The sequence below is a fragment of the Trichogramma pretiosum genome, unplaced genomic scaffold (genome assembly GCF_000599845.2).
Source record: "Trichogramma pretiosum strain Unisexual culture from Peru unplaced genomic scaffold, Tpre_2.0 scaffold1, whole genome shotgun sequence".
Taxonomy (NCBI): Eukaryota; Metazoa; Arthropoda; class Insecta; order Hymenoptera; family Trichogrammatidae; genus Trichogramma; species Trichogramma pretiosum.
Window position 1 is genome coordinate 2,199,252 of NW_019641703.1, and position 26,940 is coordinate 2,226,191.

The window sequence follows — 26,940 nt, forward strand, 5'->3', positions numbered from 1 at the left end:
ATGTATCTCGACACCCGGGAGCAAGTGTTTGCTAGCGCGGAGACTTCTTGTATATTCATAATATGAACGCACAAATTATTTGTGAAAGTTTCAATTACGACACGAAAATATAATTATTACAGTTATCTTATGATGAACGAGGAAAAGACAAATTTATAATAGTTACTAACATTTTTTGTAAAATTTTTCGCAGACGTGCACGCACCGCCGGTATCTCAGAATGGAAATCCCTTGCCACTTGCCCGGGAGGTCAGCTTCACGCTCTTCCCGGACGTCGACATACAGGACCGCATCTGGACACTCGTCTCAATGCAGTGGGGTCAGATCATGACCCACGACATGGCCATGATCGCCGGATCGACTCAATCGAGTAAAAATGTCGTTCCTTTTTCAACTTTTTTTTTTTTTTATAATAACGAATAGCTGCACAAGCTTGTTTACTGATTGTTCGCGATTGCGTTTTTCGAAACAGAGCCTCACGCGACCGAGTGCTGCTCGGCCGAGGGCCAGCTGATCCAGTCGGCGCTGAGCAGTCCGCTATGCTTCCCGATCATCATACCGCCCAACGACCCGGTCTACTCGTACGAGCGCCAGCGATGCCGTAATTTCGTTCGCAGCACGACCGACTTGGATCGCGGCTGCTCCTCGGGTCTGCAGCCAGCCGAGCAGGTTTGTGCATCTACTTAATGTGGTATTTTGATGTGCATGTAATCGCTACGTCCTCCCTGGTGGAAATGCTCAACATTTTTTGTCTAATTTTTTACCAACGCAAAATCTGTGAACCAAAACCAAGTGTTTAAAACTGCTCTCAAGTCTCACTTATACAAATATTTTCACTTTACAACTTACAGATTTACATACAAAGGTACTCGCCATCTAGTGGAGACTTAAAGTAGTATCATCGTGTCGGGGTTTAAAACTTATCTGAATTTTTTAAAACGTTTAAATGATCATTTGCAGGTCATTTAAAATATCCTTAATATTTTTAACAGAATTGTAACAGAAAAATAGCTGAAAATAAGTTAATTGATAGTAAAAATAAATTTAAAACATTTTGAGCGGTCATTTTTTGGTCACTGCGCCATCATCAACGTTGAGCAATTCCATCAGGCTGCCGAAATGACCCTCATAAGACGAATTGTGGTAAATAATTATGATTTTGCAGTTGACCACGGTGTCGCACTTTTTGGATCTGTCTGTGGTCTACGGCTCGGACGACGAGACGGCGGCTAGACTGCGCGCCGGTGTCGGCGGTCGTCTGGTCGTGGACGTGCGCGGAAATCGCGAATGGCTGCCACCGGCGGACAATCGAAGCGCTGCTTGCGACGTCTCGGGACAGGAAGTCTGCTACTCAGCTGGTAAGTTTAGACTCATATGTACATGATGGCTTACGATATTATCCTATAAAATTTATATCAGATCGCGCAGACGGCAACTTTTTCAATCTATTACGCGCAAATAAATTCTCTCGATGAGAGGATAAGACAAAAAATTGAATTCCTCCGCGATACACGATCGCTACGGCTCGTTGCGCGCGACAGAGAGAGAGAGAGCGCGCGAGAGACACATTTTCATTGCTATATGGCACATATAAAACTCGTACAAGAATGTTTATTGCACGTGTTTAGCAACGCATTACTCTCGGCTCTCGAGTCCCTTTTTCCGTACACAATATCGAACGTAGGTATGCTCGTAAAAATCGTGTACCCATGTCAACCTCATTGAACCCACATAATTATCGACTCTCCTGCTTGGACTCGCGAGAAGAAAAATTAAAACTTACACAATTATACCCCGTTCCTTCGAAGCAGAAAATTATCACGACTGTTCAGGAGCGTAAAAATGTTTCAATGATTCGCGCGCTCGCACTTATAATTTGCTGTAATAACCGTGTCATACACAGGCGACACTCGAGTCAATCAAAATCCCCAGCTGACGATTCTGCATCTGATACTGCATCGCGAGCACAATCGCATCGCTGGCCAGCTGGCCCGGCTCAATCCGCACTGGAGCGACGAGACGATATTCCAGGAGGCGCGCAGGATCGCCATCGCCGAGCACCAGCAGATCTCCTACTACGAGTGGCTGCCAATTTTCATCGGTATGTGCAATGAATAATTTTTATTTATGAACAAAAAAATATATACGACGCGATTGATTGACGCCGACGATCTTGCGTACGTGCTTGCATGTGCAGGTGAGGATAATGCCGTGGAGCGCCGAGTGATCTACAAGCCCGTAGGCGGCTGGGTGAGCGATTACGATCCCAACGTCAATCCAAGCACGATAAACGAGCACTCGACGGCCGCCTTCCGTTACTTCCACTCGCTCATCGCCGGCAGATTGCTGTGAGTATGATGATAATATATCGGTTGCATTCGACCATCTTCACTCGAAGGATCTTTCCATTGACCTCTACGTAATACAGTTATTTCCGATAATGAAGCAAACGAGTATGAAAATATGTCCATTGATCTTATCCTTTCTCTTTCAAGCCTGATAATTTCTCGCTGATCCCTACCGCGCTCATTGTGAAACGATAATTTCGATTTATATTGCTCCTTGATTATTCACAAATTGGCACGCGGCAGAACAAACATTAAAATCACAGTCAAGATCGGTAATTAAGGATACACTCGATCCGTTATCCGCATTCGTATTGCGTAAGATTCGAGCGAGGAGAAAAAAATGTGTCGCGAGTCTCGCTGTCTAATAATTACATTATACGTCGCATTTGCGCGCATTACTGCTGCCACTGACACAGGCTGGTGAACGAGCAGAGATTCGCCTTCGCTTACAACGCCCTGCGACTGAGCGATCATTTTAATCGGCCGGGCGTCATCGAGGAGAACGGAAACCTCGACCAGCTGACCCGTGGCATGGCCTTCCAGCCCCAGGAGGAGAGCGACCAATACTTCGATCGAGAGGTGGGTCAATGTACACGGTTGATAACAGAAATTTTAATTTGATGCAGAATTTATATAAAATCAGATGCTAAATTTTATTCGTGGTACTTTTACGTGAAATCTTCGTTGAAAATTAATTTATAAGTAATAATTTACTTTTTTCACGCAACCTACGCGAAAAAATTAATGAAAATTTAAAGTTTGATATAATAACGATCAAAAATGATTTAATTCTGCAGATACTTTGCTTAAAAAATGGTACTTTAGTAGTGATTTATTTGTTGTATCGATCAAAATTAAGTTCGCAGCATCTACCGCTAGATGGCCATCTTACCTTTTTTGTTAAATCTGCAAGTGGCAAAGTTAAAATAATTGTATATAAGTCGAAGCATAATGCTAAAAATTAATATCCCTTTTGCCTGTTTTATAGATCACGAACTACCTATTCAGAAATAACCGCAGACTCGGCGACGATTTGCGCGCCATCGACATCCAGAGAAATCGAGACCACGGCCTGGCCAGCTACAACGATCTGCGCGCCCTGGCTGGACTGCCGAGGGCTCGCGAGTGGAACGACTTCGCCGATGTCATATCGCCCGAGGTGAGAAAAAGAGAGAGATATAATCTTTACGCAAAATTTGGTATATAAATGCCAAGAGCTCGTGTCTACGTATACATAGAGAAAACTCGAACTGCGGCGCGATAGAGCAAACTCGAAGCGCAAAGGCTCTCGAGTTTATATTATATATTCGCGAGAGAAAGAAAGGATCGTCTATGCTCCCGTGTCAGCTGCGATGACAATGCACACCCTCATGCATAATCGCAGTTCGCGCGCGGAGACACGTCCGACAAAGCTTTTATAAAGCAATTGTCTCGCTATATCAAGCTGCTATCGCCGCGCACGATTACGATTGCGAGAGACTTATAATAATAATAATACTACATATCTGGCTCTTTCTCCGTTCGAATCGTGCAGAACATACAAAAGCTGGCGCAGCTGTACGAGAGCCCGGACGACGTGGATCTGACAGTGGGCGGCTCGCTGGAGCGACACGTCCAGGGCACGCTGGCCGGGCCGACTTTCCTCAATATACTCTCGGAGCAGTTCTACAGGACGAGGGCCGGCGATCGCTACTGGTTCGAGACCGGAGATCCGGAGCTCGCCTTCACCATCGGTAAGTAGAGTCGTCGACGCGACGCTATAATATCCTCAATAAGGCAGGCAGCTTAACACACCGCATTGTTTTCTTTAATTGAAATTGCTGCTGCCCCGGTATTATGTAGTAGTAGAGTACGAGAGTTGCATATACGTACGCGTTCGATTATCCGGGCATTAATTGAATATTCATCGGCTTGTTGCGTGGGCAACGAACGACGACGAGTGGATGCTGCCGCTGCTGCTATGCCGGAAGCCGTTTGTCCGCGAATACGTCGCATGTTAATTATGCTCTCGGTATATCGAACCACACAGCTTTGTTCCAGCATCTCTTATTTTCTATACCGCGTGTACATACGTAATTTTACAAGCACATCAGCAGCGGTAGCTTTCGATTTTATTTTTTTGTTCACATTTTCAAAGTCTTTAGCTGCTCTCCATGTACACGGTAATAAGTTGTCGTCCGTTTTTTGCCGAGAACCACTGCGATTTTCCCGATTTATAATATTTTTTTTAATTGTGTCTGACAGAGCAACTGCAGGAGCTGCGCAAGGCCAGCATAGCCAGGCTACTCTGCGACAACGGCGACAACATCCAACTCATGCAGATGAGAGCCTTCGAGCAAGTTTCTCAATCGTAAGTTTTCGTTTGACAATTTTTTTTTCTCGTCTCGCGGTATATAAGGCAATGTACCACGCCACGACTTTTCGGCACATACACATGCATTCATGAAATTTTTCTCTCCTCTTGTTTCCTCACTCGTGCCACACGCGAGCGCAGAAATCCACTCGTCAGTTGTAACCAAATTCCTGCGATAGACCTGTCGCTCTGGAAGGACATACGCACGCCCACCGTGCAGCTGCCGACTTGGGTGAGACCGACCCTGTCCAAGTGGATCAGCAAGAAGTAGACGAAAAATTGCCCAAACGCCATGTCAACGTCGACGTCTCGAGAACGAGCGAAGAAAATTTTTTTGTATAGATAAAAAACGAGACTCATCGAGGTGCACAGTGCCTTATTCAACGAGCTACATACGTATATGGGCCACATTCTGTCATAAATTAATCATCGTAAATTAATTATCTCATGCTGCGTCGTCGCCAAGCACGTCGCGCGTGTAATTATTGTACATTACCTACTTTTTAAGCTGATTTGAAATTTTTAGTATTAATATTATATGAATCGGTAAGAGAGAATGTCTATACATGCATATTTCATATACATACCACAGTCTGTTTACAGATAACGTTCTAAAAACCGACCACATAATAAGCTATATTGTAGATATATTACAATTAACAGTTACCCTCGTAATCCGATTCATTGATCAATGTCATTTTATACTGTGGATGAAATTGGAGAAAAAAATCTAACATCCTATACAATAAGTTAATCTAATTTACTTTTAGTTCCTCCTGTGTATTGACATTTTTTTACATTACAAAATAAAGAGCGAACGAAAAGAAAGAAAAAAAAGGAAAAGAAATGCGTAATTATTATTACTCGACACCCCGCCCCGCAGCAGCGATTTCCACACACTGCTATATATTAGCGTGACACACCAGCGAACAAGTTGTACAAATGTTTACACGAAAAACAAATAACAACTATTCGCACAACGAACGTATGCTTTTTTTTACTCTCTTTCTTTTTTTTTTTTTTTTTCAATTACGCAAACGCAGCAGAAAAGTCGCATTCTTCGTCTTACGCAACAGCGCATGGTGGCGAATGCGTGCCGCGCGTACATGAAAATGCAGAGTCGATAGATATGGTATTTAAAAATTTTTCGGCACGACATTTTTCGCAGCCGCGCCGATTTCAGTTGCACGCGGACTTTTCGACGAAGGAGAGTCACGCGCGGCATAATTAATTATATACTCTTACTTTTCGAGGAAAAAAGATGATTTAAATCGATACACTTTCGTTCGGATTGCACTCAATAGCGTTATTATAGTGAGAAAAATATTTGTTGCAAACGAAAAATGGCTCGATTACAGAGCCTACTCGTCATTTCGATTTACTCGATAATATCGATCGTAGCAAGTGACCAAACTTCCGAGCCGTTCCAAGTACTTGAATTCGACGATTTTATCAAGAATCTCAACAAGAGAAACGAACAATTGGGCAGCAATTCGGACATCGTGAATTACGATCCGAAAAATTTGGAAACACGTCAAAAAGTAGACCAGACGCAGGAATTCGCCGTCGAGGATTTTGTGAAAGGCCTCGAGCAGCGCATCGATGCGACAAAAAAACTCGGCCGCAAGGAGGCCGCCAGAGATAAAGCATCGACCAAAGAACCCGATTGTTGCGATGAACCCAAAAAAATCGTCATCGATCAAAACAATCAAGAATCATTCTCGAATCAAGAGTCGAATGAAAATCAGGAAAATTTGAGTGGCATCGATTCTCGAGAAATTTTTGAAGACGACACTGCCGACACTTACTCGCGTATACAAAAGAGAAAAATTAAAAAGAATAAAAGTTCAAACAAGGTTAGTTATTACGTAAAAATTATAAATTGATATTTTTATCGTTTAAATGAAACGTTTATTGCAACATTAATCACTTAATTTCAGAACCACAAGAGTCGTCAAGCCAAAAAGTACTACTCGAGAAACAAGTGCGATGATCGCTCCTCGCGGGGAATCGCCTCGAACTGTCCGGACTTCGGCCTCGACAAGAATCTCAATCTCATCGCCTCGTCCAAGTCTCGCTTCATTGCGCGCACCGAGCTCATAGCCAACCGAATCGCCTCGACCGCGACGAATCTCGCTCTGCGACGCGGTCGTTTTCTCTCCTGCCTCTTCAAGCCCTTCTGCGACTGCATGAGCGCGGCCAAGTGCGCCAACAACAATCCGACGGCTTCGCAGCTGGTAAATGCCGCGGCCTCGGCAGCAGCCGCCGCGGATGCAGCAGCGGACGCAGCGGCGGCTGTAGGAGCCAAACGAGACGTTGAGATAGCCGCTGCGGGGGCCACGGCTAGCAAGTTGGACACGAGCGTCAGCGCCGGAGGCGTCTCGATCGGCAGCTCGCTGGACACGGCCTCGGAGACGGGGGCGAAGCTCAGCGTCGGCGACGGCAGCGTCAGCTCGTCCTTCGCCTCGTCGTCGGGCATCGCGAGCGATCTGCACGTCGGAACTGGACTGGGCACGGGACTGGGCTTGGGCCTGGGCCTCGGAAGCGACTCGCTGCTCGGCACCAGACGCAATCTACTTAATCAGTTCAACGGGTGCAGCGAAATCGAGCGTCGGATGATCATGGACGACGCGATCGAGGAGGCGGCCCATATGATACGAAGCATGGCTTTGGACTCGAGGGCGGCTCACGCCGGTCCCCGCGCCCGACAGATGCTGCAGCAGGATCGGGACTTTGACAGGCGAGTGCTTGGCTTGGCCATCGACCTCGTGAACAAAGTTACGGACGGCGTGCCCGGCGCCATCCGGTATCGAAGCGTCGACGAGTACCTGAACGCGCCCCGACACTACGATCCGGCCTACATCGACGAGGAGCTCGGTATGGGTCCTCACGGTAGCCATCTAGACGAGCTGGACTACGTGAATCAGGCCCTGGGCGGGCACGACGATCCCTACGGTCCAGGCCCCGAGAGGTACGGTGGCGGCCACAACCGGCACAACTACGACATGTACGACGATTATCCCGCGGGACCTCTACCGGCTCCTCCGGTGGCTCATCCGGCAGATGCCCAGCACCTGCACCACGACAGGTACGCTCGAGCCAACAGCAAGAACCAGCGTCGCTTCGATCGCTCACCGTACATAAGTCGATCGCTGCAGACGAGGCAGGGACAGCAGAGGAGATTCAACGTCAAGTAGTTAGAGCTACTGCTTGATAAGATATTTTACGAAATTATTATCATGTAATTTTATACTTAATTTTATACGAGGTCTGTTAAAAAATAAAATTGCGTTATTTTTTTTAATGTTAATAAAACGTACGAGCTGTATCTGTTTTTCGCAATGTCATATTTCAGAAGCACGGGATAATTCTCTTCATATACGACTATTAAATTAAATGCACCCGTATGGCTAATTTTGAAATTCACTGTAAATACGTATACCAAATGAAAATGAATGGTATGCTTTTAATCAAGCAGTAAACACGATGTTTTTCTCTCTCTCTCTCGCTGCTGCTTATGACCATTATAATCGATATTATCGTACGTATACTACGAGCTCAAAGCGGCGGGTATGGCGCGTGTCGCAAAAACGCCGCACTTTAATTCAATCTGTTCGCGCCAGCAGCAGCAGCAGCAGCAGCAGCAACCAAGCTGTCGATCATTCGCCTTCCCATAATGATAACACACGGGTATATAATAATAACTGCACACTGCACAAACTTGCGTAAACGTAATTTCGTTCGTATATACGCGCGCGGAAACTGTACACCTCCCGCGTTTATATTCGCCATACACACACACACGTATGCATCACCTTGAACTTAATTCTCGACGTGCACCAGCAGCAGCAGCGTACACACAGCAACGACTCTTGTTATATGTATACGTACCTCCCGCGTACAAATTTGCGCTCGCACGAAGTGGCCGAAGCAATTTGTGCAAATTTGCAGAAAAGCGATCTCTCGCGCTTGAGAAACTATAATGTGTGTGTGTGTATGCTCGGCTCTCTCGCCTGGCACAAAATTATCGAGTCAGGGTCGTGGTCGAGCGATTGTATGTATAAACTTTGCGCGCTTTGTACACCTCGTATTTGGGAAAAAATCGTGTTCCTATACACGTTGCGTTTGACACGTTCAATCTAAAGCGCGTTAGCAGCTCTTTGCTTTGGAGTCCTCTCGAGCTGAATTGCTTGTGAAAAATTAAGATTGGAATTAAGCGAGCTAATCGTTTTTGCGCCTTATAACTTTTCCTTTCTAATTTTGTTTTTTCTTTTCAATTTCGCTATCGTAAATACCCTTATTATCCTTCGTGTGCGTACTTACGCACGCGTTCACTTGCAGCTCCGAGATGTATATGGCATGTACATCGAGGTGTCGCGTGTATAGACTGCACATAGCTCAGTCATTAATGCTAGCGCGGCCCAAGTATCGTATTACATTATAATGTGTACAGCTGTATATTACAGTGTAAAAAATTATTGTAGAACATTTTTGAAGGATGCCGTCTTATATATGCGTACGTATCTTTAAACGGAAGATATTTTCTCGATTTTTTTAAGCCATACCCTCCTTAACGATTTTCCAACTCGAACGTGAGCTTAATACATGTGTCGTAATAATATGAACATTAGCCGCTGCAAAACGCAGTGCCGAACAATTTAAAGTCGAGCCAATTAGCCAACGGAATCGTATATTGAAAGATGAATCAGAAATGTGAACGGTTATTACGATACAAATTGGTCGCGATGTATGTAATATTCAATTGATTTTTTTCGGTAAAATTAAGCAGTTACTTGTTTTCTATACTTTTGAGCACATTATAAATGTGGCACTAATATAATTAACTTAATGCACTGGAAATACTTTCGATTTTAATCAGAAGTAAACATTTCGTCGGTTCGGAATTCGAGTTACGTTGACAAGCAGCTTATTTTCGTCGCGAAAAAACGCCGTTTATTCCATGGTAAAGGGTGCGGTTGGTAAATAACATTTCATCAAAATCTAAACGTAAATTTAGCTGCGTTATAAAAAAAAAATTATACCGGAGGCTAGTGTGTCTCGCTCGAGAAAACGGAAAAATTAATAGCTGTACGCGTTTAAAAATTAAACTCAATTAGCTAACGTTGAATAGGATTTCTCGATCATGTTTATATGTTATATTACACTTGGCATAATATGCTTGGGTGCAGCATAATATGTAACGATGGCTTTTGCTTTCGTATCAAACTTACAGAGCTTGACGTTCCAAGAGAATGTTATTACAAAAATTTTAAGGCATCGAGAATCAAGAATCGTCAAAGATTCCATTCGGATTCAAGCAGCATAGAGCTTTGTAATGATGAGTAAGTTTGAGTATGCACTGGACTTATTTAAATAATAAAAGATACTAGAGACATGTTTTCTGATTCTGATCTGAAAAAGAGTTGAAAAATCATAATTTTACATCAAAAACAAAAATTTCAATTTTAACATTTCATTTTCATGTTTTTCTATCCTCTCTTAAAATCCTCTTTTAAAATAATGATGACCCTAATAGTGAAGCCAATCTATTCGACCTCTGATTGGTCGACTGACTTTTGACTCGAGTCGAAACGTAATAAAGTGACATCTACGGTCGAAATAGCAACTTTTTCGAAACTGACTGAAAAATGTACGCGTGCGAAGCTCGCCTGAAAGTTACTAGTTCATAAAATAATGCAGGATTTAACAAGGGTGTGTCTCCTTAATCAAAGCTAACCTTCGTCATTAACACTTCGTAACTCTGCAAGCGGAAAATAAAACATAATTCTATAAGTCAAGGCATGCTTTATAAGAATGTTATTCGGCAATTTGATTGTATCTTGAAATGATACTTACGGCACACAGGCAAACACGTATATGTAAAGGAGTAAAAAGCCCAATCTGAAGCGACAAAGTGGGAAAAAGCATTTCACTGTTATGCCAATAAACTCGTATAGTAAGACCACCGATAGATGGCGATTACCATAAACTGTAAATCTGCTAGGGACAAAGTCAAAATAATTGTATATGTCTATTAAACCGCTTATACCACATTATACATTCTATCACAGTTTGTTTGCGCGATCGAAAGCGAGCTCCAAAAAAAAAATAATGCAGCCACCCGCGTGAATGTCGAACATGCGCAATTTAGTATGATGTGTGTAGCTGACACGAGCGACGCGGGTCCGATCGAGTCCGAGATTTTTTGCCAGCTACTGCTGCCCGATGAATATTGGCCACTGTATGCGGGCCAGCGCGCATATAAGTATACGTCGCGTGGATTAGGATACAGGCCCGTACGGCAGTAACAGCAGCGACACATTATTGTAAAACGGGGTCAAATGCCGATACGTTTGTGCGCGCGTGACAGGTGTGATCGAATCCGCACGGACCTCATGCCTCGGGTGTCGGTGTCCGCGTTGATTTATTATGCGGCCGATCTCGCAACGGCCTCAAAATGTATCGAACCTATACTTGCGCGCGTGTGTATGCAGCAGCGCTCAATTTCGTCAATGTATGTATATCTCGCGAGCACCGAACTCACGCGTGGAACCGGCCTCCTTTTTTTCCCTCTCGCGAGTTTTTTTTTCTCGCGCGAAAACAAGCCATTAGTGCGCGCACGTGATAACGCTATATAAGGACGCGGATCGTCGCGCGCGCGCAATCCGAATCACACAGCCCTCGGGAAAGTTTGGTTAAACTAATAAATTGTATGAGCTAGTTAGGCGCGGGCTAATCGATTTATCGTCGCGAAATGTGCGCGCGCCGATCCGGACTTTGTTATAAGAGCCGCTGCGAACAAAAAGGATCTCCCACACCCCCGCGCGCGCGAGTACTCTTCTGAGTGGATTTACAAAGTAGAGGATAATGTATAAGTATATAGCCCAGCTGCCTGTATATATAATAGGGGCGAGGCTGGACTGGCGCCGTTTCGTGCGTATTCTCTCGTCCCTCTCTATACGTAAACTTTGCGTTAATCCTCGTGAAACGAGTTATCTTCCTTTATACCACTCCGACGACGACGACCAACTCTCTTGTGCAGGCGTACACACATACACACACCCATACTACGTAAGCTGTAGTCGAGTTGGACGCGCACAAGCACATGGCGCGGACGTATATCCCCCTTAGTGTGTCAAAGGACACCGAGCTCGAAATCTAATCTGATTTTGCGGACGCTTCGAGCTTCGCCGTTGGAATATATATACCTATGTGCTGAATCGAGTTTTCAACTTGTATAGCTTATACCATCTCATTATGCTTCTAGGCTTGCTCGGCTGCAGCGGGCGCAGCAGCGCCAACAACTCTTGCGCGCACTGCAGCAGCCGCTCCGATTCCTCGCGAGCTTTATACTCGCGTATACGTACTTTAAAACAACCTCAACGATGCTCTCTATGCCTTGTACGAAGCTTTTTATCTCGTTAGGAGAAAAAATGTGAGCGGGTGCGGTGATGCACGTTGATCCAAGCTGCGCGTCGGCGTGACGAGCGAGACGACAAAGTTTCTTTGTTAAAAGCACACAAACGCGATTCGAATTTCCGGGATGATGTGCAATGCAAGCTCGATATCTTCGGGAGATACGCGCCACTATCGACGAAATACGTTCGCGTCCTACAACTCGAGATTTAACGGTCGAGCTCGAGGCGTCTTCCTGTACAACTGAGTTGGCGTATAAGCGTTCGTTCGTTCGATGCACGGTAAGACGCGTCGGTATTTATTGCTGTTCAAAACATGCATCGATAACTCCGTGTTCCTCGAGTCGACTAAATCTTCAATTTTGCGTAAGCACCTATACAGCTCGACGTTTCTCGATGCCTTAAAAACCCAACGGACCATGCGTATGTTTTGTATCAAATAGAGATTAATCGAGTTTCAATATGAATATTTGTTGACAATTTCTTGGATTGTTTTTATTTAACATGTGTAATTGAACAGTTCGATTTGGTTCCCTCACTGAGAAAGCTCTGTACAAAGGGTGAAAAATAATTTTGACGAGGTATTGAGAAAACGAATGCAGTTTGGATAATTTATTTTTCTTCGGAAAGTTATAAAATGTTTTTGAACAAAATTTTTTTAAATTACGTTGAGTACTAATAAGATTTTAATATTTTTCATAGTGTCCAGATGTCTCAAAACAAATCGTTGGCACCACGATTTGAGAGAATAATGTGCAAATTGTGCCTTATGAGTAGATTTCAGTGTTAATATGATTTGTGACAAATCTTACCTTCGTTTGCAATAATTACGAACTTCATTTATGTCAATTGATTTAACTTTCATATCCAAATGATTTTTGACAAATCTCACACTCAAAGGGTTTTCAACTTTCATGTACTATATTTATGTGTTTGTTGAAGTTACTTATTATCCAAATAATTTGTGTCAAATATCAAACTCAAAGGATTTGATTCCATCGTGTACTGCATTGACGTGATATTTGAGACGACTTCTGTATCCAAATGATATGTGACATATGCCACACTCGAACGGTTTGCTACGATCATGTACTAAATATATGTGTCTTTCGCGGTTACTCTTGTGCCCAAATGATTTGTGACAGATCTCACATTCGCAGGGTCTGCTATGATGATGTACTATTTATGTGTCTATTAAACTTACTTTTTTGTCCAAATATTTTTCGATAAAAGATTGAATACGATCATGTACTGTATTTATGTGCGTTTTGAGTTTACTCGGGCATCCGAATGATTTTTGACAAATCTCACATTCAAAGGGTTTGCTACGACTATGTACTTCATCGATGTGTTTCTTTAGATTTCCTTTTTCTCCAAATGTTTTGTGACAAATCTCACATTCGAAGGGTTTGCTACGATTATGTACCGCATTTATGTGAATTTTGAGGACGTACTTGTATCCAAATGATTTGTGACAAATATCACATTTAAAAGGCTTGCTACGATTATGTACTGCATCTATGTGATGTTTAAGGGTACCTTTTTGTCCAAATGATTTGTGACAAGTTTCACATTCAAATGGTTTGCTACGATCATGTACTGTTGTTATGTGTTTATTGAGGTCACTTTTTTGTCCAAATGATTTCTGACAAATTTCACATTCAAAAGGTTTGCTATGGAGATGTACTGTATTTATGTGCTTTTTGAGATAGTACTGGTGTCCAAATGATTTGTGACAAATCTCACATTCAAAGGGTTTGCTACGATTATGTACTCCATCGATGTGTTTCTTTAGGTTTCCTCTTTCTCCAAATGATTTCTGACAAATCTCACACTCAAAAGATTGCATACGATCATGTACTGTATTTATGTGCTTTTTGAGATAGTTCTGGATTCCAAATGATTTGTGACAGATATTACATTCAAAGGGGTTTTCAGGATTATGTACTGCATCTATGTGATATTTAAGGTTACCTTTTTGTCCAAATGTTTTGTGACAAATCTCACATTCAAAGGGTTTGCTACGATTATGTACTCCATCGATGTGTTTCTTTAGGTTTCCTCTTTCTCCAAATGATTTCTGACAAATCTCACACTCAAAAGATTGCATACGATCATGTACTGTATTTATGTGCTTTTTGAGATAGTACTGGTGTCCAAATGATTTGTGACAAATATTACATTCAAAGGGGTTTTCAGGATTATGTACTGCATTTGCGTGACTTTTTAAGTTTTTCTGATATTTAAAAAATTTGTGACAAATTTCACATTCGAAGCCTTGGCTATGATTATGCACTGAATGTATGTGAGATTTGAGGTTATTTTTACAATCAAATGATTTGTGACAAATGCTACACTCGAAGAATTCGCTGACGTTCTTGTGTTTTTTATCCATGTATCTTTTTTCATTCTTTTTTTCTGAATAAGTTGTTCGACTCATTTTGTACTTATCAGATAATTTGTTTCGGGTCTTCTCTTGATAAACTTCTAACTTTTCATCTTCTTTTTTCATAAAAATCGGCAGATCTTTATTATTCTCGTAATGAGTCTGAATTTTGTTTTCCATTTTTACAGTAGGTAGATAACTTGGATACTCTGATTTTCCAATGGTTGCTGACAAAGACTTCATTTTAAGTTTAACATCTTTGCACTCGAATTCAACGCATAAATTTTCATTTGTATCATTAATTTGATTTTTATTTTCTAATTTCATAATAGATGGATGCTCACATTTACAGATGGTTGTTGTTAAAGACTTCAGTTCAGGTTTCATATCTCTATACTCTATTGGTATGTTTTTATGTAACGTTTCCGGTGACGACATAACCTCATTCATGTGATTTATCTGGAATTGAAAATTGGGATATATTTTTTGATTGTGGAAAAAAGTAATATAATTTAAATAATTAAACTTACGGGTGATTCAAAAAGCTCGAACGATTTGAAGTTTTTTACTTCGCAAATGTGTACAGAATCGAAATTACAATCGTCACCTGCATCTGGCCAAACGTCGATCGGCTCTTTCTTGATTACCCTGAAAAATATTCGAATTTCGTATGATTTCACTCATTTATCATCGCACCTCCTATTCTTATGAATTAATTAAAAACACGATCGTGAAGTGGATGCCAAGTTATTTTATTAACAATTAAAATAACTTGACATTCCCTCGACTATCGTGCTTTTAATTAATTCATAAGAATTGCTCGAAAGTAGTACTACGACGCTTAAAATAAGTATACCTAATATTGTCACTGCTGCTATTCATAATGAGTTCGATTATCGATATTCTCTGTGAATTTTCACTATTTGTACTCGAGAAAATATTCGAGGTTATACGCCGCGAGCAATCATCTCTCATGTCCTCGCATTCAACAATTGGTAAACACTTGCTCAGGAATTTAGATCTTTGTTTGTGACTATACACAAACACACTACTCGTATATTAACGAGGAGACTCTGGGACTGTGATACTGAGAGCTCATTGGTGATATACTGTCCCCCTCTAACGTCGACTTGCCATATGCAGATACATGTACTGCGGTCTGCGATCCATTGCAGACATTCGCATTTTATTAAACTACACCATAATTTTTATGCCATCCGCACTGTTACCCGAACATGCTTGCATTATCATGATTATTTTAAAACTGAATGATTTTTTTCATATTTTCGTAGGATTATAATTGGTTTTTCAAACGTAGACAAAAAATGTAAGACAAAAAATGAACAACAAAAAAGATGCAGCTGCAAAGCTTATCTATAATAAAAACATTTTATTGGCCCTTATTCACAATGGATTTTTATTCGTAAACAATACAATTACACGATCAATTTTTATTGAATGATATTGCGCAGTCAAATAAATATTATTTATTTTATCACAATTAAGATTTTTTTAAGTCTCGAAGAATTCATTTTTGTTGTCTAATAAACGTAAAATTGATAGATATTATTAACTAAATATGTCAACAATTTTGGTGTTAATAACTTCTGATATGTCCTTTCCAATTATGAAATCGAGGTGATTAAAAGTACGATCAACACAATGTAGACTTAACTATACAGGTAATTCATTATAGAATCGAAGTGCATCCTAAAAAAGTAATAATTTACATTTGCATCTAGAGCTAAATTTTTAATATGAATGGTAACGAAAAACTCATGATTTTTTTACCTGTTCTGTACTCAAAGGATCAGTTTTCGATAGAAATACTGCGGTTGGAATATTAATTCGAGAAATATTATATTTTGGCGGAGTTGAGCTGTTATAAATATCCATATTTTTAGCCAAACCGTAGTCGTACTTCTGAAGATCGTTGGAGGAAATAAGCTGCAGAAAATGATACAACGATTGAAAAGACATTCCAGAGGGATACTTGGTGAAGATGATAGGTAATCTAGTCTGTAAATTGTTTTTTAGAAATTAATAATATCTTAATTTTTTTTACAAATACTCACCTTATCTAACTGCTTGGGACTATAACCAAGGATATAATAAAATATTTGACTGCAAACGAAATCTCCAATTAAATGTAATCGGCAGACATAATTGCCTATGTAGTCGAGAACCCAGCTATGACCAAATAATTCACGCATCTTGAACAGTTGCGCTAAGGCCTTGAAAAATTTATTTATTTCATATAACTAGATAATCATCGTGAACAATGCAATCAACCAACCTGTAGTTCTTTTTGATACATAGCTATTAAGTTTATCAATCCATGATTGATGTTACCCATGTAAATTGCAGGAGCGAGAGCGACCATAGCTTTGACATTTTTAGCTACTTCGGGTCTCTCTGCTGCCATTATTGAAAACGTCAATGCTCCCAATGAGTAACCAACGTAAAACAGTTTGGAATTTCTCGTCTTGCTTATGTACTCGATGAAAGCTGCATCGTCGTAGTAACCCATTTCGTGCAAACTATAGTGTGAAAATACGAGTCTTGTTCTAGACAATTACTTGCGATGATCAGTTTATAAATATTAATATTCATGTAGTAACTTGAAATCCCAAAATCGATGATCGTCCGTTGACAATGTTTTATGACGTCTGGAATAAGCATTACCTCGAGCATTCCCCATCCAAACATCGAACCCACGGTCCCACAAAAAGTAAGCTAGACAAAAATGAGTTAATTGAAAGTAAGTGCCATGACATCAATCGTCGCTTGTTAGACTATTGGATACTCACGAAGAGATCGATTTTTTCCACTTTTCAACCAGTCCACTGTACTCGATAAAAAGCCATGTTTCAAAAATACTGGTGGTCCATCTTCATTTGGTATGCGATGTAAAGTCAGCAGATATCCGTCTTCAGACTCAATAACGACGCTATCGACCGTATAATTTTCTTTCTCTATAATCTCTTCCTGATCGTAAGTATATAAAATAGTTGTGATATTTTATATTAATAATTTTGCTCCATATTTATCCACAGATTTAAAATTTATCTTACGACTGACAGATGAAGAATCGATGGTTTTTCTACATCGAAAAATGATAGATGATAAATCACAAAACTAGTCAAACACATAATAAAACTCCATCCTAATCGACGAAGTGTTAAAATTCGCATGTAAAATAAACCATTGAATAGTTCAAATGTATCATTCGTAATCACGACGTTGCTTTTCGATTCCATTACGTATTTTTCCTTCATTTCGCACAAACTCTTATTTTTTTAAACGTATAAAGAACGTTTTCTACAGCGATAAAAAATAATTTAAAAAATTAAAGTACGCGCGCTCTCTTTCACTGTGACACATGTGCACAATTTGAGCTTATACTGATACGCATTAGGTGTACTTTTTTATTGTTGCTTCGATACATGCGCCTTCTGTATCGTTATTTTTATTATCAGATAGATAGATTAAAGTAGAGATGTCTGAAAGTTCCGATATGATTTTACATTTTGAAGATTGTAATTTTTAGCAATAAAAATTTTTCAAAAGAAGCTTTGTGATAGGCTCGCAAACTAGTTTTAAAACCAGGTATCATATTATTTATTATCATGAAAAACTTATTTTTTGATTACTTTTGAAAAAATTTTTTTTTGATTTCTCAGTAAAATATTGATTAAATGTAAAAAAAATTTTTAACCGTGTAGAGTAGATCTAGTTGTTTAAAATGTTTGAAGTGATTATAAAAAAGTAGCAAAAAGCCTTGATTGAGGATCATAGGAATTCATTTAATTCGAAGTTGAAATTGTTCATTGGATTATTTTCACGGCGATTTAAAAAGTAATTAAACTTTTATTTAATAATAAGAACGTATGGTTTTGTAGATTATTTCAAAAGTTATTTGCTGGAAATCAAAAAATTTTTTTTTCAAATTTTCAGAAATTTCAGTGGGGTAATTTTTTGTACTTCTGAAGTATTTTCTTGGAATATTTTACAGATAAAAAAGGATGAAAAAAACACGTTTTTTGGAGAAGGTTCGACAATAATTTTTTGGTAAGTATGACTTTAGAAAAAATTCCAATTTCTGGTCAAGGGTTATGGATGATTTCGAAAATTCTAAACAAATTTGGGAAAATATAGTGTTTGTATCGATGACACCATGTTTTTTCAAGTCATTAATAAGGAGAAATATTCAAATATATCCCAACTTACCTCTCCTACTAAGCAGCCTTGCTCCCCCCAATTCCTCAAAAATCTGCCCAATACATTTAGATTTTTTCTTTATTTATTAAATTTTACATTTCATGAACTAGGAAAAGCATCATGTGTGATGCAGAGTTTATTTCTGGGTCAGCGTACATAGTTAATTGAAGATGAGCGATTGCAGCGAAATAATGTGCAAATTATTAGATACACTTTGCGTTGAGAAGGCTTAATTGAAATTTTTATAGCTTTTTTAATCGACCGTAGATGCTGTTATAATTTTGTGTGTTCGAGAATCAGATATGGGGGTAAGAATGCAGAGATAAAAACGAGTTCTAATTTCGAGGCGAGAATCCTGATATAAACAAAGATACTTGAAAAAAGATAAATGGGATGTTATCAAGATCAGTTTAACAGCGGCCTGGTTAATCAGAAGAACAATTGTGGATCTGTGGAAAAATTATAGTGTATGCATGAAAAATGTTTTACATAATGAAAATAAAACGATTAACAGTTTGAAATACTTTATTGTTCTAAAATTGTAGATAGAAAATATTACAGATTTTCTCTTTATCTCATGTGATTGTAGAAGTTTTTATAGCACGTACACGTTTCCGAGAAATCTCGCGCTTCTATGATTTTATAAGATTATGGGTTGCATTCATATGCTTTTTGAGTTGATTCTGATTTACAAATAACTTGTGACAAATCTCACATTCAAAGGGTTTAATTCGATTATGTACTCCATCGATGTGTTTCTTTAAGGTTCCTTTTTCTCCAAATGATTTTTGACAAATCTCACATTCAAAGGGTTTGCTACGATTATGTACTGCATCGATGTGTTTCTTTAAGGTTCCTTTTTCTCCAAATGATTTGTGACAAATCTCACATTCGAAGGGTTTTTTATGATCATGTAATGTACTTATGTGATTTTTGAGATAACTCTGATCTCTAAATGTTTTATGGCAAATCTCACATTCAAAGGGTTTGCTACGATAATGCACTCCATCGATGTGTTTCTTTAGATTTCCTCTTTCTCCAAATGATTTCTGACAAATCTCACATTCAAAAGATTGAATACGATCATGTATTGTTGTTATGTGTTTATTGAGGTGACCTTTGCGGCCAAATGATTTGTGACAAATTTCACATTCGAAAGGTTTCCTACGTTCATGTACTGTATTTACGTGTCTTTTGAGATGTTGTTTTTGTGCAAATGATTTGTGACAAATCTCGCACTCGAACGATTTTCTACGATCATGCAATGCATTTATATGTCTTTTTACGTTTCTTTTGTGGCTAAGTGATTTGTGACAAATATCACATTCGAAGGCTTTCTGATAAATTTCACATTGGTGTAGTCTAATGCTTTTGTGTTTCGCGTTGATATGTCTTTTAAGACTTACTTCTTGTTTATATTTTTTTCGACACATTTTACACTCATTAGATGATTTGGTTTGAGATGTTTTTTTTAATATTTCTAAATCCTTATATTGCTCGCAAGACTTCTGCTCAGGTCTCACATCTCTGCACTCAAAATCATTGAATATTTTTTCGTTAATATAATTAACCTGATTTTCGTTTTCTATTTTCACAATAGGCAGAGAACTTTGGTATTCTGATTTGCAGATTGTTGTCGATTTAAATGACAGTTCAGGCTTAACATCTCTGCACTCAAATTCTACACATAATTTTTCTTCTAATTTTCCTTGTAATAACATAACCTCATTCATTTGATTTGTCTGAAATTAAAATTGTGTAATAGTTTTGGATAGTACAAAAAGAACATGATTTAAATTGTTACACTCACTGGTGATTCATAAAACACGAATGTTTCAACGTTTTTGCCTTTATAAGAGTCCGACAAATTGAAATTATAATTTCTGCCTGCTTCCGGATCATCCTCATTCGGCTCTTCTTTAACCCTGAGGATAATGGAGATTGTTGATGCAATCGCTTTAAAAATATGCAAAAAAAAGTTATACCTGACTGGGTCCTCTCTGCTTTTCATCATTCGCTTGATTTTGTGCTGAATAATTGTAAATTTTCACGATGCACATTGAGGCAATATTCAAGGTTAAACGTCTCAATTAGCCATCACTACTTCTAGATTTTTGGTTAAGACCTATACTCCTGTATAGTGATACCGTTTGTAAACACTTGCTCACCAAGAAATTCAGCTCCTCGTTTTAGACTGTACACACTATTCGTACATTAGCGAGATGTACCTCCGTAGATAACTCTCCGGCGATACTTTCCCCCACCTCTGTCGATTGGCCACACGCAGAAATGTACTCACATGCCATTAGAACAACATCGAAATGATAATCAAAATTCTATTAATTCAGGCAGACAATTCCTTTACGCATACGAGCTATGTATACGGAGAAACATTCACGCAAAAAAAGAAATACTTATATCTCGGAACCGACAGCAATACTGTACAAAACAACTTGAGTTCCATCCATAATTTAACAATATTGGATTGAAATAAATTACGTTCATATAAAATGGGTAAAATTTATGTTTAATTGTACCATAAACGGTGATGTACGATCTGATGTAGGTACTTGTTCAGAAAACTAATTTAAAAATGATCATCGTTGCATAAAAACAAATTGAAAGTTTGAAAAAAAATCGTTGAATTTTCGAATGCAAACGAGCTACATTGGTCAATTTATCGCACAAAAATCTGATGTACAATTGACTCGTTACCCCTGCAGTGCTCAAGAACTATTCAGCATAACTTTTTTCAACGATGATTCTGTAATGATGTAACTCAAAATCAGTGAGAATGTTCGATACAAATTTTTTCAATTACACCGATAACAATTTACACGGCCATGGTTTCTGATTGGCTTACATAATTTCAAAAAACCGATAGGATAATTATTTTCCTTAATTATTCGTGTCGCATTCGATTGGTGCCACATTATATATAAAACTATCTAACGAGAGCTCGCAATTAAATTTGCTCGTACGGCGGCGGTGGCGGTGGCGGCTTTTCTCGAGTACATATAATTATATCATTGGCAAAATAGTTTTCGAACGCAGCGCGTACGTATACGCAAACTTCCGCTTGCACTTGGCATGACATTTTTCTCGCCTTATATCATGCGTATATTACTTAGCGGTACATATAGCACTTGTTTACTCGTTTATTGAAAAGCGATACGCAAATCTCGCGCGTGAAACGGGTGTGCTCTGAATTTTAGACGGATATAGTTTACATTTTTATTACGCACCCGATTGGTATAATTATTATGAAATGCGGCAATGGCTGGAAAAAACTATTTTTCTTCTCTTTGCCCAGGGTGTGAATTTAGTCTCGGGACGTCGTAATACGTTGTGTGAATTTATATAAATTGGCTTTCCCTCGTACGAGCAGAGACTCGAGAATTCACTTCTGCCACTGCGCGCACATATTGTGGAAGAAACTCGATTACGCATCCAACCGACTGCGAGGCATCCATTGTACGCGCCGAAAGTCGAAAATTAATTTTCCTACTTTGGAAAACAACGAAATTTTCAATTTACAACTTGATACGATTTTAGGCGCGCGCACAAGTATACAAACGAGTATTAATGCATGTAGTCTCGAGGAAGATTAGCATAGTATAGAGTAGCCGCGAGCGACGCAATCGCAGACATAAGCGCAAAGAAAACAATATGTACGTTGATCCGCGCGTATTATTATACTTCCGAGGTTCAGACAATGCGAAATTTAAGCCGCACGATCGATATTATTATTTATTATGGCACGGAGCCCCACGAGAGCGAGAGCCTCGTTACGTAAAATGCTTCGGCGATACGGGCTGCTGTGGACTTTTTTCTTTCTCGTGGGCGCGCAAGGAGCCGCAGATCTCGGCTCTCTCAAGTTCCGCTCGAATGATAAAGGCTGTATGGTATAAGGTAGGTATCTCTCGAGGCCATCATGATTCGGATTTATATATAGGCGCGCTTATCGCAATTGCTTATTCGTGTAAATGCTCGTGTGTATCCTTATAAATTCAGAGTAATGCGACGAGTGTCATATATGTGAATATTGTAACATTGCCTGATAAAATGTCATCGAATAAATATAACTTTCTCCTATTCTTTCATTGAGATACGAAACTTGATTTTTCCGATATTTTTGATCAATTAAGTTAATTAATAAAGAGAATTGTGAGAAATTTTGCAATCACGCAAGTTATCACGTTAGTCGTAAGAAAAACGTATAAAGCCTCAGAGACACAATGAAATAAGTAAGGAACGACAGAAAATAATTCAAACGGGTTATAAATTAATATTCCCTTGCGGCTTAACTGAACTTTAATGTAGTTAAGCTTCTGAAAGACAAAATTAGTTGATCGACATATATTTCTCGAACAATCAATCGAGTAAAATAGGGATAAAAAAAGTTTTAAATTTCACGAGAAACGTAACAATATACCCAGAGACAATAATCGCGTATAATTGTTTTTCAATCAAGCTCCAAGCTCCAACAGTTTTATCAACGTACCGACGTCGACCGAAATGGCAAATGAAGACGATAATTGCGAGCTTACGATACTCTCTCAGCGAAATGCCTGTATATACCTAGATAAGTAAGTTGAAATGCTTCTGCTGGGGGTCGCTCGCCAAAGCCATTACCGCGTATACCGTTCGGCTGAAACGACAATTTATTATGCACGAGCCATGAAGCACTCGGAGTATACATTGCTATATGAAGAGAGAGACGATGCCGACGAGCGAGCGGGAGCATCTCGGCCGTGATTTTCAAGCCGTTGCACCGATTGACTATCTGCTGCCGCTCGGGTCCGATCCCATATTATACTCTGTCTGCCGCCGCTGAGAGCACACAGCTGCGACGACGACCACTTCAATCTTCATGGATATTCAATAATGCGAACGCGATGCTCTCTCTGCCTCTTTCTATTTTTATTGTTTTACGCTTGTTCATTGTTCTGTGCGGTACGTGTATATGAAAAATTCAATCCTGGAGTACACGCGGATAGTAAAAAAAAATGAATAAATAAATGTATATAATAATGTGCGCGCGATGTGTGTGTAAACGCCACCATTATATTGATCTACAGTACAGTAATAGAGGCAGAGGATAATTCCACTATATGTTGATTTGAAGATGGTGTTTAATTTTGCTTCAATGTGTATCATGGTGTGTGCGGTGTATGTACGTAGAAAAGTCGTGACAGCAGTTACAACAAATCATGATTACACATTCTTATATTCCGAAGTATAATTTATATCTGCATCGAACTCTTTCGAAACTTCGGCTTGCTTTTCTCCGCATTATTATACGAGACTAATGGTATATTATATTGACTTTCATGATTCATGTATGGATGATCCGATGAATAAATGCTCTATAAAAATTGAGGCCTATCGTTTTTGGAATGCCACAGAGATACGTTTTTATTCGAATTTGGAAGTGTTTTGTATGTTTTCAATTGGTATTACGATTGAACTAATTAACAGAACATGAAAATGTAACTCATTACGTGATTTCGAGCGTTCGAAGGAAATTGAGATACGCCATAGATGTCTTGGCAACCTGTAATTATCAAAAAGATAAATATACTAGTTTACTCGTATCCCTTCGCGATACTTTTTTTTCTTATAAAAATGTGTTCAAATTTCATCTCACATCGCAGAATCCTTGCAGAGACAGATCAAAAAGTTTGCCGGCCGTTAGTCTGGTCGGCTGATTGGCTCGGGCAATAATGAATTTTACATTTTTCAATGCAAAATCGTTCGGCAAATCCATCCATTGAATCGAGTACATGGAATTGCCAATTAACTCGCTCTGAAATGGAAAATTTTTCACAAAATTTAATTATTTCCATCTTCGTTCGATTAGAAACGTGGCGATCGAGAGAATTGTTCATACGAGGCTACATTCTGCATCTGTACCTGCTCTCTGACTTTATCCCCGATGAAGGACAGAATAAAAACATTAACGAAAATCGATGTCATCAGTACACCGTAGGTCATCATGCCCAGATAATCAGCGTCTTCCAAGTCCTACGAGATGAGAAAATTTTTTGTATCTTCTCGATTCTTTAAAAAAAATGCACACGAGTAAGATATATACCTGTAATATGCCGTACTCTAAAAAGCATATGATAAGAGTACAGCCGCCCATTTCGGAGAGCATAACTATGTTCAGGCAGTTTTCAATGGTATCGGCGTATCTGCTCGCCCAAAACGTAAAATCGTTATTAAACAATCTAAACAGCATTAACATCGATTTATCTCACGCTATGGCTTCGTTGTGATAATCGACGATGTCCACGAGCCTCTTGACCAGATCCGGCCGCACTGCCCTCTTGTCGTACGACCTGCCGTCCAGCAGACACTCGAGCTTGTGGCCCGTCACCTCAAACAGGCAGCAGCAGTGCATGACTATGCAGGCGATCAGACTGTAGACGCCCGTGTTGGTGGTCAGGATGATGCTGCTGATGAGGATCTGGCCGACGAAGACGATCTGATAGAGCGGCGGATCCTCGACGATGAAGAAGACGTACTCGCTCGGGTAGGGCAGCGGTATCATGGACGAGTTGTCGGACTGGCGCAGCACGCGGGGCTGCAGCAGCGGCATGATTATGTGATAGGGCAGGGCGCCCCCGTAGGACAGGCTGAGATAGGCCACCGTGAACAGCCGGCCGATCTTGGCGTTCTATCATACGATAATGTGAATGTTTACAATAAAAAAAAAAGCCGCAAGGCTAGTAGAAATGATTAACATTAATAAAAAAACGACCATTTAAAATATTTTAAAACACATCACCATTAATTGTTTTTGGCGATTTTTATGTTACAATTATGTTTAAAAAAAAACGCTTTTCAACTGTCCTTAGAATAACAACGTTATTGTTTCAAAAAAATTATACCAGTTTACAAACTCTGTAAATTCGACAATACCACTTTAAACCTACACCGCTAGATGGCGAGAACCTTTATCAGTAAAATCTGCAAGTGATAAAGTCAAAATAAGTATTTAAGTCAAGGTACGGTTTGATGAATTAGCAATGATGTGGTGAAAAATATTTCTGGGTTTTAATGTCCCATTGTTTTACTGTAATGCATCTTAATATGCAAATGTTTGTAAACGTATTCAAAAAGTAACGTCTATATTCCAAAACTTTAGTTGACTTGAAGACCTACAAAATATTTTGAACTTCAAAGCAAGTTTTTAGAGTCAATACCGATGTTGGTAAAAAGTACAGTTAAGGATAGTGTTTAAAAATTCAAAAGAACAATTTCAATATCATTGACATTTTACATTTCAAATGTAGAAAATAAAAATAATTAGAATAACCCTCGTATGACCAAGAAATTTTTTCATTGGCCAAAAACTAGCCATAAAATGTCAAGCATTTCTACCAGGTGTATTGGCGCAATAATGAATTACCCACTTTCAACATGATCTGTCTCGCTTCTTCGGACTCGACGAGCCTGTAGTGATCCTCCATGGTCTCGAGACAGGCTCGAATGTCCTTCTTCGTGAAGATCATGTTCCAATACTTGAGCACGGCGAGCGAGCTGAAGACCATCGCGGCGATGATCTTCATCAATTTCCTCAGGTCCTCGGCTTTGAAGAAGGTCCAGGTGAAGTGAGGCACGAGCAGACACAGCATCAAGCTGAAAACCGCGACTATTCTCATCCAGAAAATGGTCACGCTTCTGGGACTGTCGTCGCCGTCGCGCGGCCAGATGCCGATCGGTGTCAGCAGGGTCTTCGCGACTTTGACGACGTACTCCGTGTCGAGGAGATAATCTCTGTTCACGTATGGAATTTTTTCATTCTCCGATTTCGAAGCTGCTACTTTTGACGACGACGGCGGCATCGTTGTTGCTTTTGCTTTCGACGAGTGACGTTGCTAAGCGTTTCGCGAGCACACATATCGAGTTCCTTGATTTTTATTAGTGCATCGACAGGCCAAATGCATATGATTACTCGTGCAGCGCAAGAAACTTTCATGTGAATAAATGATGATCGGGTAAATCACTCTACTACTTCAATTATAACTCAAATATAAGAATTATACTAATACCTTGTGCTTCCTCTATAAGGAGACTTTGTGATGGGCTTGATAACGATCCTACTGAAAAATTTTGTTAGATAAAAATAATGAAATAAATTTTTTTCATACGATCAAAATATTTTGGAGAATTTATTTTCAATATAGAACAGTCAAATTTTAATGCTTT

General features: G+C 39.6%; 6 protein-coding genes across 6 annotated transcripts in view; 2 read left to right on the top strand and 4 right to left on the bottom strand.

Moving 5' to 3' along the window:
- LOC106655005 (peroxidase) overlaps positions 1-5,425 on the top strand; it is a 35,715-nt gene extending 30,290 nt beyond the window's left edge. The window contains exons 5-14 of the mRNA XM_014375193.2: positions 194-370; positions 473-669; positions 1,166-1,358; positions 1,904-2,101; positions 2,198-2,348; positions 2,765-2,927; positions 3,337-3,507; positions 3,883-4,081; positions 4,593-4,698; positions 4,843-5,425. Coding sequence (XP_014230679.1) covers positions 194-370; positions 473-669; positions 1,166-1,358; positions 1,904-2,101; positions 2,198-2,348; positions 2,765-2,927; positions 3,337-3,507; positions 3,883-4,081; positions 4,593-4,698; positions 4,843-4,972 — 1,685 coding nt within the window. The 3' untranslated portion in view covers positions 4,973-5,425. The remainder of the gene's footprint in view (positions 1-193; positions 371-472; positions 670-1,165; positions 1,359-1,903; positions 2,102-2,197; positions 2,349-2,764; positions 2,928-3,336; positions 3,508-3,882; positions 4,082-4,592; positions 4,699-4,842) is intronic.
- Positions 5,426-5,887: 462 nt separating this feature from the next.
- Positions 5,888-8,006, top strand: LOC106655491. Its single transcript, XM_014375915.2, has 2 exons — positions 5,888-6,557; positions 6,642-8,006. The coding sequence occupies exons 1-2, from the start codon at positions 6,045-6,047 to the stop codon at positions 7,896-7,898; spliced, it is 1,770 nt and encodes a 589-aa protein (XP_014231401.1). The 5' UTR covers positions 5,888-6,044; the 3' UTR covers positions 7,899-8,006.
- A 2,081-nt stretch (positions 8,007-10,087) lies between these two features.
- Positions 10,088-15,518, bottom strand: LOC106653282 (zinc finger protein 558-like). Its single transcript, XM_023462834.1, has 4 exons — positions 15,359-15,518; positions 15,033-15,150; positions 14,211-14,961; positions 10,088-10,113 (listed from the first exon to the last, which is right to left on the bottom strand). The coding sequence occupies exons 1-4, from the start codon at positions 15,475-15,477 to the stop codon at positions 10,088-10,090; spliced, it is 1,014 nt and encodes a 337-aa protein (XP_023318602.1). The 5' UTR covers positions 15,478-15,518.
- A 591-nt stretch (positions 15,519-16,109) lies between these two features.
- Positions 16,110-17,780, bottom strand: LOC111694463 (lipase 1-like). Its single transcript, XM_023462835.1, has 7 exons — positions 17,766-17,780; positions 17,313-17,490; positions 17,124-17,238; positions 16,799-17,042; positions 16,578-16,736; positions 16,294-16,521; positions 16,110-16,212 (listed from the first exon to the last, which is right to left on the bottom strand). Exons 1-7 carry the CDS (start codon positions 17,778-17,780, stop codon positions 16,177-16,179), a joined length of 975 nt encoding a protein of 324 aa, XP_023318603.1. The 3' UTR covers positions 16,110-16,176.
- A 1,546-nt stretch (positions 17,781-19,326) lies between these two features.
- LOC106655698 (zinc finger protein OZF-like) lies at positions 19,327-20,898 on the bottom strand. Its single transcript, XM_014376219.2, has 3 exons — positions 20,709-20,898; positions 20,534-20,648; positions 19,327-20,465 (listed from the first exon to the last, which is right to left on the bottom strand). Exons 1-3 carry the CDS (start codon positions 20,735-20,737, stop codon positions 19,356-19,358), a joined length of 1,254 nt encoding a protein of 417 aa, XP_014231705.1. The 5' UTR covers positions 20,738-20,898; the 3' UTR covers positions 19,327-19,355.
- Positions 20,899-24,223: 3,325 nt separating this feature from the next.
- On the bottom strand, positions 24,224-26,576 carry LOC106653292 (odorant receptor 85b-like). Its single transcript, XM_014372696.1, has 6 exons — positions 26,145-26,576; positions 24,987-25,405; positions 24,821-24,920; positions 24,640-24,750; positions 24,374-24,532; positions 24,224-24,280 (listed from the first exon to the last, which is right to left on the bottom strand). The coding sequence occupies exons 1-6, from the start codon at positions 26,574-26,576 to the stop codon at positions 24,224-24,226; spliced, it is 1,278 nt and encodes a 425-aa protein (XP_014228182.1).
- Between the last annotated feature and the right edge of the window lie 364 nt (positions 26,577-26,940).

Excerpts from the sequence above, each read along its gene's own strand:
- LOC106655698 (XM_014376219.2), bottom strand. The coding sequence starts at position 20,737 with ATGATGAAAAGCAGAGAGGACCCAGTCAG. Across the intron at positions 20,649-20,708 it reads AGCAGAGAGGACCCAGTCAG|GGTTAAAGAAGAGCCGAATG; the intron begins GTATAACTTTTT and ends CATTATCCTCAG. Across the intron at positions 20,466-20,533 it reads TCGTGTTTTATGAATCACCA|ACAAATCAAATGAATGAGGT; the intron begins GTGAGTGTAACA and ends TTTTAATTTCAG.
- LOC106653282 (XM_023462834.1), bottom strand. The coding sequence starts at position 15,477 with ATGAGAGATGATTGCTCGCGGCGTATAACCTCGAATATTTTCTCGAGT. Across the intron at positions 15,151-15,358 it reads AGCAGCAGTGACAATATTAG|GGTAATCAAGAAAGAGCCGA; the intron begins GTATACTTATTT and ends AATATTTTTCAG. Across the intron at positions 10,114-14,210 it reads TCGTATGCAATCTTTTGAGT|ATCAGAATCAGAAAACATGT; the intron begins GTGAGATTTGTC and ends ACTCTTTTTCAG.
- LOC111694463 (XM_023462835.1), bottom strand. Across the intron at positions 16,737-16,798 it reads TGTATCAAAAAGAACTACAG|GCCTTAGCGCAACTGTTCAA; the intron begins GTTGGTTGATTG and ends AAATTTTTCAAG. Across the intron at positions 16,213-16,293 it reads ATCCTTTGAGTACAGAACAG|GATGCACTTCGATTCTATAA; the intron begins GTAAAAAAATCA and ends TTACTTTTTTAG.
- LOC106655491 (XM_014375915.2), top strand. The coding sequence starts at position 6,045 with ATGGCTCGATTACAGAGCCTACTCGTCATTTCGATTTACTCGATAATA. Across the intron at positions 6,558-6,641 it reads AGAATAAAAGTTCAAACAAG|AACCACAAGAGTCGTCAAGC; the intron begins GTTAGTTATTAC and ends ACTTAATTTCAG.
- LOC106653292 (XM_014372696.1), bottom strand. The coding sequence starts at position 26,576 with ATGCCGCCGTCGTCGTCAAAAGTAGCAGCTTCGAAATCGGAGAATGAA. Across the intron at positions 24,751-24,820 it reads TAGAGTACGGCATATTACAG|GACTTGGAAGACGCTGATTA; the intron begins GTATATATCTTA and ends CTCATCTCGTAG. Across the intron at positions 24,533-24,639 it reads GGGATAAAGTCAGAGAGCAG|AGCGAGTTAATTGGCAATTC; the intron begins GTACAGATGCAG and ends TTTCCATTTCAG.